Source organism: Agelaius tricolor, unplaced genomic scaffold, assembly GCF_023055355.1.
Source record: "Agelaius tricolor isolate 1412-34295 unplaced genomic scaffold, bAgeTri1.0.p SCAF_7, whole genome shotgun sequence".
In the NCBI taxonomy this organism is placed as follows: Eukaryota; Metazoa; Chordata; class Aves; order Passeriformes; family Icteridae; genus Agelaius; species Agelaius tricolor.
Genome location: NW_027269267.1, coordinates 44,873,813 through 44,884,964, shown reverse-complemented (window position 1 = coordinate 44,884,964; position 11,152 = coordinate 44,873,813). Strand labels below are relative to the sequence as shown.

General features: G+C 37.1%; 1 protein-coding gene across 16 annotated transcripts in view; it reads right to left on the bottom strand.

Annotated features, from left to right (window-relative positions):
* MYCBP2 (MYC binding protein 2) overlaps window positions 1-11,152 on the bottom strand; it is a 175,052-nt gene that overhangs the window by 94,466 nt on the left and 69,434 nt on the right. For all 16 annotated transcript variants that reach the window (XM_071431021.1, XM_071431023.1, XM_071431027.1 and 13 more), the window contains 5 exons: window positions 10,761-10,880; window positions 10,005-10,086; window positions 3,975-4,092; window positions 1,879-2,083; window positions 1,374-1,527 (listed from right to left, as the gene is read on the bottom strand). In XM_071431021.1, coding sequence (XP_071287122.1) covers window positions 1,374-1,527; window positions 1,879-2,083; window positions 3,975-4,092; window positions 10,005-10,086; window positions 10,761-10,880 — 679 coding nt within the window. The remainder of the gene's footprint in view (window positions 1-1,373; window positions 1,528-1,878; window positions 2,084-3,974; window positions 4,093-10,004; window positions 10,087-10,760; window positions 10,881-11,152) is intronic.

The following is an 11,152-nucleotide window of genomic DNA, read 5'->3' as shown; positions in this document are numbered from 1 at the left end:
ATTTATTAACATCTCTCTCCTGACTGTTTTAGCATTTTTCATTGAACAAGAATGGGATATAACAGAGAAATAAATCTGCACAGTCTCAGCAAATCCACTCTTCAGTTAAGTATTCAAGCTCTGGATTTAGTTCTATAGTCCCCAAAGTACAAGACAGTAAAATACCTCAATTCATGTTTACCTATAATATCTAACATGTGACTTTGTACTTCCACAAGCCAAATAACCATTTTATTGTCTTCAAGTTGAGTATCATTACCTTGCCTCCCCTGAAACTTGCTGCATTCCCATGACCATTGATAACTGGTTTAGTTCACAAATTGAGTCTTTCAGTGGATTGAAACATGCTGAAAATAAAGAACTCTAAGGGATGTGGGTGCTACTCTTATTTCTAATCTCAGCATAATTTAATTAAGAACTGAACCATTGAGATTCAAACAATCCTGCAGATGTGCAAAATGTAGAACTGCAACCATCCAAGGTAATTCCTACGTCATAAAGGAATGTGCCTGGCAAACACATGCTTTAACGTTAATTAATGGCTGTTAAGTACTTGAATCTCAATTCTGGATGAAAACATCCAAAGTAGGATACAAGTAGCTTTTAAGGACGTGATCCTATGAGATATCATCTCTTCCAGATGAATGTTGGCTAGCTGGTTCCCTGCATCACTCAAACTTGTTTTGTCTTCAAGCAATTTAAATATCACCAAGCTCACAAACTCAGATGGAAGTTCAGATTTCTCTACAAATCCTAGCTAATATACCTTTTAAATTGTTATAGAAGAAGCGAATGTTATGATTCTGTGTTAGAACAAAGGCTTATTATCTCCACTTGCTCAAAGACTACACTCCAAAGACTGAAATAAATACAATTGGTCTGAATGTCTACACCATCTAAAGAAACACCTTTACTTTGACCTCCCAAAATGTCAGAACTGAAAAGAATACCATTGCTCCACCCCTTCTCTAGTGGTTTTAACCACTAATGCCTGACAGAAGAGCAATAATTTAAGACACACACATATGGCAGCTGAATATGGCAAGGAAGTTATTCAGTCAAGTGTTAAGTAGATGGAAGAAAGGGATTAAAGAGAGGAAAGAAACAAAACAGATTTGAAACCCTAAAATATTATGAGACTGGAATGAGAATGATGCAAAAAAGGAAAGAAATTTTAAAAATGCAGGCAAGAGAACATGTTTGTTTTGGGCTTACTTGAATAAACCATCCAAAAAGGTGAAAAAATATTTATGGAAGACTAAAAATTGTTTTTCATTTACAGGGAAAATAAGTATAATCAAATCTGCAGCCTTGCACAATATTTTAGAAAGGATTTATATATTACTATTTTAATAGCTATAATCCACACTTGCCTCCAAATAACATCATAGACAGGATCCAGACACACACCAGAACCTTGAAGATCTTCCTGCTCAGAATCATTGAATGTTTTGCAACTGCCATCTACTTTGTTTATCAGAAGACATTTAAAAGGAGGAGGTTCTGATATTGAAGCTGGTACCAAACCTAGATCAGGGAGCAAAAAGAGCAAAGACGAAGACACCACTCATTAATGCCTTATGCTTAGAAAATGCCATGTTTTACAGTAGGGAAGAACAGATATACTGCTACAACAAAAATATAAAAGGTGATAAGATTTAAATGTAGGTGAAGGTTAGACTTTCGCATTATTATTTTAATAAAAACCACCTTTCTAAAGAAAGGATCATCATATGCAGTAGAACTAAAAGGCAAAAATATTTTCAGTCCCTCAATCCATGTTTCTGACTTGTTGCTCCTCTATTGTTTACACAACTGAACCCACTTTCTCCTCCAGTACTTCTATACGCATTTAAAATAATATAGAAGAGTTCTTGCCTATTATATGCCTGCTTGCAAATATCTCTGATGTAGCAAGCACATGAGAATTAATGAGAGCTTCGTCAATCCGGAGGAAAGTCTGGTCCCCGCTCGCTCCAATCCACGTAGCTTTGCGCCCATACTTGGAGCCTATGTTAGGCATAGGGGCTGGTTTTGCATTCCAGTAAGGCATATCCAAAATTGGTCTGCCAAGCTGACCTTTCTGTAGGAAGAATGCAAGAATCAGTAATTGACAGTAACAGTTAGTCTCAAAGATGGATAAATTACTTTGATAGTTCTATCACACAAAACTGGTAAGCTGGAAGAGAATTTACCACAAAACTACCTTCAAAATGTAGTGCCTGCTCCAAGTGAAGCATTACACATTTAACTACAAGGAACAAGTTACTGACAGATATACTCCTCCCTTTTCAGATAAGTTTTTGAGTAAAGTTTTTGTTAAATACAACTCCAATTCTCTATGATGGATAAACCCTCCTCTCCATCTTCAGAATCAAATATAAAAGCATTGTTTTTCTACAACGTTCAATATCTGATTAATGTCAGTGCTAAACAAGGAATAGATTCATACAAAAAAATTTATATTCAGATATATTCAGACAGACCATTCAAATTCCATTCAATTCTGAACTTAAATGGACCAAGATTTATACAGCAAATACTCTTAAAAGTACCTAGAAATTGATTAGCTCATCAAACTTGAGCTAAAAACAGTGCCTCAGCAAGCACTGCTGCACATGCTCATGAACACTGATCTGGAGATCTAGGGCTTTACCTCTATGTACAACTAGTTACTGAGATGGACCAACGGCTCATATACTGCACCTAAGTATGCAGAAAGAACTGCTGCCAGAAACCTGCTCATGCTCCATCTACCTCCCCCAGGCACAGAAAATGCACTGCATGCAAATGAAGTTAAAATCATTAGAGAAAAGAAAAATGTATATACAGGAAATGTTTCTGTTCAGCACATTACTCATCTTTCTTCATAACAACATAAGTAAACTTGGTGAAGACATTCTCAAGTAATATGCTTTGTTTTGATTTTGTCTTGACTTTATGAAGCTTTCAGCAAACTTTCTAGTACTACAATATTAAAACCAGACACAAAAATCAAGTGGTTTAAATATGGCCTGAACTTATTTTTTCCTTTTAGCGAAAGGGGAAAAAACCCTCAGCCAACTGAGAAGGATTTACACCCCATTTCTGAGAGTGAACTTGGTTTTTCAGGGGCCAAGTTTCACTGCAAGACAGCAAAGCTTAAATCTTTCCATGTTTACATGTCAGTTTTGACAGGAACACAGACATCAAAGCTTTTGCCTAAAGTCTGAAAAACAACAAAATATTACTCATTTTCAATTCAGGACATGACTTTCTACTTCCAAAATTTCAGTCTTCACTTTTTAATTTTTTTTTTTTTTTTTTTTTTGTAAAAAGATTTCAAAAGTTGAAATTTCTCTTCTGTTGTGTCTGGCAGTAAGTAGTTTTTAAAGCATGTAAAAATGGCTCAGTAGTTATATGCTACAAGGGGCATCTTTGCAAACACAGGGAGGCACAGAGGGAAGTAAGCAATGTTTAAAGCCTTGTTTAGTGAATATAAGAATGGATTCCACATAGACATGGGGAAATATACTCCATATGGCTATGAAAGACGACTACTGGAGTTGTGCTGTACTGTACTGAGCAATACCCCCTCCCCTCAAGTGTAAGCAGAACTTCTGCAACTCATTGCTGTTTCTATGGAAGAACCCAAAACACTTTTTTCTATCAAATGGAGATAGGTAATAGAATAGGCAACAATTACTTAGAAACAAGCTTGAAACAGTAAGAGTTTGAGAAAACGGTGTATTTTATAAAATAACACTGTTTTAAATCACCATCTTCATTAAAATATTAAAAAAAACCCCAAGAGTTCCTGGCATTATGCTTTTCTAATCAGAACAATATTAAAGGCTACATTTTAAAACATAAGTACTGAAGACATGCAGAAGTTATGCACAGTTCTATAAGAGCAAGTATAAGCAGTCTTGAAAGGTCTTTGAACAACACATGAACTACTAGCTTATTCCCATAAGCAAGTAACATTTCCTTACTGAGAAGCTTCCAAATGTGAAAACCTGGCCATCCATTAAGAGAATAGCTGTGTGGTTGCTCCCAGCAGTAACTTGTGTACTAGGACCTGGTAATGCTTGCACCAAAGTGGGACATCCCCTAGATAAAAATAAATTAACTCTATGTCAATACATGGTCACGCAGCATTTAAAAAACACATTAGTATTATAAGTATTTCAATTGCTGTGGAATATATTCACTAGATTCACATACTATAGGAAGTTAGAGCCAAGAAACATCTTGCATATTAAACCACCAGAGGTTCGAAAAGATGGCACCAGATAGTAAAGTTCATGCCTTTCTGTTACAGGGAAACAGATCAAGGACCCTCTCTTCAGTGCAACTCAAATTAGCATTGAATAAGAATTATTAATTTAATATATAATTCTAGAATTACAGATGTGTAGATACAATAACAAACACATGTGTGTATTTTTGTATGAATACAAAATATATTGCAATGAAATGTAGCAGTAAAATATATTCAGAGAACTCTACTTAAGCACTTAAAAAACCCCTGGAAGCAATCAAAGCCTTACTCCAGTACAGTTACCAGAAGCAATATTGCTACAGCACTCTCAAGATCACTGGCTAGGGAATTATAAAAGAAATAAAGGTCTCCTCCTCTTCATCAGCTCCTCTCCCATCAAACTCAGACTCAATAAAGAATAAATGTCTCCAAACTCTTTTCCAGAGAGATATGAAAAGGTCTAATCCATTTGTCTCCCAAATATGGACAGACATAAGAAAATAAACTTTCTATTTCAGTAAAAATGAAGGGGAAAAAAACGACAGGGTGTTCAACATGCAAAGAAAGAAAACTTGAACTGAGGACTTGGAATAGAAAGAGCACAAAAGATAAAAAGAATGAGACACTAAAATTTTTATTTCAATACCAACAAAGAGAACAGAAACCTACAAGACTTTGAATCCCATAATGAATGTCTACCTAGACTTAATATTTCCTGTGGAGTTAAAGACTCTGAATTTGAAGAACAAGTTATTCCCACATAATTTTATGTTTGGAAACTGGGCTCAGAGTTATACAGAGGATGACAGCACTATGTGAACTTACTTTTAAACACAGCCTTTCAAAAGTAGGGTAATCTAAAATAAGAACAGGTTGTTTTATACTGGAATAAAAAAAGGCCAGCCCACAGTTACCTAGTTATTGTTTAGCAGCTGATGTGGTAAAAGATGGTTCATCTCAAAGTTCTGATTTTGGCTGAATTGCAGGTAAAATAGAAGTCAAGAAATTATGAGGAAGGTGAAGCATTATGTTCAGCAGAAAAAGGGCAGATGGGAAGATGTGAACATACAAAAATGTGGAACAGAGGAATGTAGCATGAAGATAAGTTGATAACCTAAAGCAGGATGAACACAGGTATACAGAAAAAGTATTCTTTGGTGGCAAATGCAGCTTTCAGCGAGTGACTAGTGAAGATGGAGGGACTGAAGGGCAGAATAAAATTAAGCGGAGGATGTACAACATGACACTCAATTTTAGGTTCTTATCTTGGTCTACAGGCACATAGATTTGGACATCACTATGATTATACACAGACACAAAGCATAGTTTAGCAGCACCAATGATGAAATTAAAAAAAAAAACCAAAAAGCCTTCACATTTGTCTCCCATTAACTTTAAGGAAACTCAAAAAGGCATCAAAACATAAATAAAACATAACTAGTAACCAATCCAAAAGCACCCCTGTTAAAAGGAAGTATTTTTATCATAAGGTTTTTCTTCCTCTCTCTCAAAATTAGGATAGCTGCAGGCATGGAATTATCAATCACATCTTTATTTAAAAAAAAAACAAAAAAAACAGTGAATATTTCATCTTTTAATGCTTAAAAACTGTGCTATTATCACCATAACTATTTATCATTCTGTTCTTCCAATTGACTCTATCAGTAATGTTATATGAATACAGTGTTTGATAGCCTCTTGGCAACAGCAGAACAAAATCAAATAAGCCACTAATGCAGAGAGATGAGCTACACTACCCTCTTAAACAGCTTTTTCATTAAGATCACCCAACTTTTGGAATGGCCAACTACAGTCTATCGGTTCATTTAGAAGCTAATAGAAAAAAATGTAAGATACTTAACTACATAAAATAAACATGAATTGCAAAAAACTAGTTTTCACTTCATAAAAGGAAGAGGGATTTCAAAAAATACAGACAGTTTGACTAGCACACATAGAATTTAAAACCCGTGATACTACTGAGTATTTCCCTATCCCCCTGAAACTCAACACAGGAAAGCTCAGAATAGACACTGAAGAGTCTGAGAGACTCTGGGCAAAGTTTTAACAACTAAAGTTTCTCCATCTGAATCAAAGAAAACAAGAATTTTGTATGACTGACATACCATTTTTTTTCTGGGATGGAGTGGAAAGACATGCTGGTATTAAAGTCACAGAACATTTGGTCAATCACAAAAGACCAAGCTCAGCTATAGAGAAATTAACCTGAGATCCCTTGGGAAAAAGCAACTGCTGAATAATTGAGGAGATGTACATGCATCAGCTAACTCAGGATCCTGAAGAAGGCCCAGATGCATTCTGGCTGTCCACATGGAAGCCCTCTTCCATCCCCAAAGGTAAGCATTTCTCAGAGCAGTAGTAGCCTTTGAAAACTCATTATGCATGACCTGTTGGAACAATCTCTGTCCGTGGTACTGATGCAGCCAACAGCTGCCTGCCAGCTCCCAAAACACGTCACTTGGGGCAGCTGACCGTGGTGCTGCAAACACGGTTCACTGGGAAATGTTACTGGGTAGTGGGTAAGAGGAAACCAGTAGCAACTTCTGTCCATTGCAAGCAGAGTCAGACAACTTCATTACAGAGAAAATGGGAGATTTCTGTATTTTAGAAGTGACTTCATTTTAGAGGAAATCTGGTGAAAAGATGTAAATATGACCTGCACTCCCACCACTGGAGTAAAATATTCAGAAAATACACCTAAAAACATGGTCCTAACAAACAGATAACGGAACATTTTTTTTTCCCCTGGAGTGACTAATATAGTCTCTATTCTTTACCTTCAAGTGGAACATAGCTGATCATCTATGGAAGGTCTGAAGAGTTTTGGTTTATGTTCCTATTGAACCTTTGGAAGCAAAATCCTATAAAGACCGTATCACTTCAGTCATTCCATTTCTGGAACTTGACTGTCAGGTAATGTACTTGCTACTGGAGTGCTGAAGTCAAGAGTTTGTACAAAAAAATGCAGGCAAATTTTAAACAGTAACAGAAAGATCCTGGAGGTTTAACTTCCAGCTTCTTGAGGGAAGCATCAGCAACAAACGCGCCTTTGCTTACCTGAGCACAATACATGCTATTTTTCACCAAGACTAGATACTGCAAAGCATTTCTTGCTTCCACTGAGTTCCTATTCACCAGCATCTAATTTGAGGAGAATATAAGCACAGATTGACAAATCTTTCATGTAGTGAATAGCTTATCAACATCTGTCACTGTGGATGTTACAACAAAAAGCCTACACAGGCTAATTGAATGGTTCTAGCTTACTGATAGGGCATGTAATCTACCTCATTCCTGCTGAAGTAGAGGAAGAATTTGTGATGTTTACAATATTCTAATAGAAGAGTCTAGAATCTCCTTAATTAAGGAGCAAGGCTTGAATGTCTGAACAAGTGTTCAGAATTTAAAATACTTGACCATTTTCAAGACTTTTAAAAATGTAGCCTCACTACTAAATCTTTACACTGCAAGTCAAAAGTCTCTTGAAAGGATGCCTAAACATTTCTTTTTTTCTCCTCTCTCTTCTCTCTCTCTCTCCCAGAAATACAGTGGAGTATCAGTTCCTGAATTCAGAAGATGATGCTCTTCCTGAGGTCAATACAGGCAATGTGACACACTGCATGACTGACATACCACTGACCTGGCAGGAGCTGGCCATCTGAGCACCACTGCGTCCCAACTGAGGTGGAACTCTGCATAAGGATTCCCTGTTTCCTTCTCTGAATCCCTTACTGTGAGGACAGAGGAGAGATCTCTACTTAAAGCTGGAAAAAGAAGTAGATCAATGAAGAAATTATAATTTGAATGATGGTGCTAAATAGCAATATAGTACTATAGCCAGTTCTCATGCATAGAACATACTCCAAATTTCTTCCAGGCTTTTTTCAGACACTTTCTAGGTCTGATGTAGAATGATACAAAGGTTTGTGCCAAGTCACTGGCAATTCCTCAGCTTCTACTTCTGGTCAAGCACTATCCTTCAGCACAAGAATTTTCATATTCTCCTTTAGGATCTCACTTGGAACTACTACTGGTTTTCATCCAGTTTCTATCTAAATAACCAACAGATGCAGGGTTTACCACCTGAAATACTGACAAATACAACAGGTATCTCCAAAGCCTTCTGAAAAGCCAAGTGATTTCATCAAATTTAGAAATAGGTGACATTAGGTTACCAGTACAAATGTCACTGCTATGTGTACCTCTTCAGTCTTTAAGACAGAAACTGGCCTTTTTCTAACAGCAACTTGAATTGCTAGTTTAAGCCATTGTTCCTTAGAATAAATACCCAAGAATTTCCAGGAAGGAAAAACAAAGTACTTGTCTGCAATATGACTCTATCATAGACAGAAACCCAGACTGCATCCACCAGTCTAATGCAAACTGAGTAGGGGTAACAGTTCAGAGACTACTATCAGGCACAGCAGCCAATATAAGGCAATATTTCCAGTATACTTTCTTTCTTCCCTCTCCCCCTTTGGCACAGTGAATCCAATGCAAGTTTTAAGATGATGAAGATTTCTTCAGGAACTTGACAAAAGAAAGGGTTTTGAAGTCTCCAAAGAGATTAGGAGGACAGATGTTCAGTAATTTTCACCTGACTGCTACAAGAGAAACAAGAGAACTGAAGACAGGTCATGGATGCTCTGCTCTGTATGCCTTTTACATAAGGGTACTGAGCATTACGTACACAAAGTCTCAAAGATTCCTACTACAGAAACCTCCATTGTGTGCATTATATGGCATATGTACATGTCCAAAGACCTAAATCACATTTCCTTTTATGGCAAGACAATGGTTTTTCTATTTACTTTAATGAAAAGATGTGACTCTGAGCATGAGATACCAAGGGTGAGATTGAGCTTCACATTAAAGACATCTATATTTAGTTATCTATGCTCTCACTGTAGTCAATGGAGATCAGATTTACAGAGCTACTAAGCACACCACACCTAAAGCATGTAAGCAGTGGCTGCTTAGTCAAATAGCTGTCCATGCTCTGTTGATTTCTCTATTTCCATTGACCACAGCGAAAGCACGCATCACTCTTCTGACAGCACCCAAAACAAGTGACTACAAAATGCAGCTGAGACCAAAGCTTAGAGACTTCATTTGGGAGATAACTGATGAGCAACAAAGGAGACTTCATTATAACTGAATTGAGATTAGCTCAGCTGGTCAGAGCACAGTGCTAGTGCTAGTAACACCAAGGTTGTGGGTTTGATCCCCACACAGGCCATTCACTTAAGAGTTGCACTCGATCCCTGTGGGTCCCTGCCAACACAGAACATTCTGTGATTCTGTGAATATTCTGTGAACTCTTACCACTGATTTAACAGGAACAGGTTTGTCTATGTTTACAATATCATACTATTTCAATTATTGCATATGTCGTATTTTACAGAAATAATTAAATCTTAATGAGGCATCAATGTAATTCTCATAGATGCAGGGAAAATTAAAGAGACAGAAGTCTTTCAAACTATTACCCAAGCAATGCTAATAACTATGCACAGAAGATTTCATGCATTAAATAAATTACTTATACAGTACAAGAGTACTGTTATTGCATCAATATTCAGGAGGTTATAGGGAGTAAGTGCAGAACAAGAGCTCTTCAACTTTATTTGGTCTTATATTTGCATTTTCACACTTGCTAGCTATAGAGAACCAGAAATGTGGCCATATCTTATGCAGCAGTACAGTAATACACAATCATGTCCTCTGATTACCGGCTTACCTGGAATTAACATCACCATGTCCAAGTTGACCATGCTGCCCATATCCAAATGTGTAAACATCACCATTTTCCATCAAAACCACTGAAAAACAACAAAATATTTTTCTGACATACACACATGACATGGCACTGCACCAGTCCTGGTTACCCTTCTGAGTAGCAGCTTCTGATTCCCAAGAGATCCAGATCAGATTTCCACAACCCAAAACAATGAGCACCTCTACGCAGGAGTAGAGCTCTGCCATGTAGATGTTTTTATTTCACTCCAAAATTGCTTACAAGCTCTGATACAACACTGTATATGATACTTATAGCCATTTTCACTACTGAAGGACAGTGAGCTCACTACTGAAGGACAGTGAGATGCCTTTCATTGCTGGAATAAGGGAGGTGATGTGAGGATTTGGGTGGTGATCTTACTTTAGCCCGTAATAAAATGGCATAAAATATGTCAGGGAAGGTTTAGGCTGGATATTGGGAAAAGGCTCTTCACCCAGAGGGTAGCTAGACACTGCAATAAGCTCCACAGAGAAGGGGTTACAGAAGCCTGACAGAGTTCACGAAGTGTTTGGACAATACTCTTAGGCACATGGTGTGATTCTTTGAGATGTGACAAAATGTGCCACGTTTTCTGCTTTTAGCACTCGTGCATACATCCACTTTAAAAACTGAATACAAGACAGTGAAGACACATATGACAACCTTAAAAAAAACCCTCTCTATTATAATAATTAACATTGATTTATTTGTTTTTACCTGAATGGTGAAATCCACAACTGACTTGTACAGCTCGCAGCTCACAGTCAAAGCGGACAGCCCCTGGTGGATATGTTGTGATTTTGCTGGCATCCTTCTCACCTCTTTCTCCACTTCCATCTATAAACAAGACTTACAATTATATACTATGCATTCTAATAAAGTTATTTTAGAAGAATGAATAGAACAAGAATAGTAAATACTCCCCACTCCACCACTTGTAAGGTAGAAGAGAGAACTCCCAGAGTAGCAAAAGAGCTCAAAATGCAGCATCAAAGCAGATGTGGAAGATGACAGAAACTCTATTTTTAAACAATGTTCTATAAAGGTACACACTTGAAAAGATCCTCTAAAGCAGAAACTTGCCAGTGAGCAGACAAAAGGAACCAGCA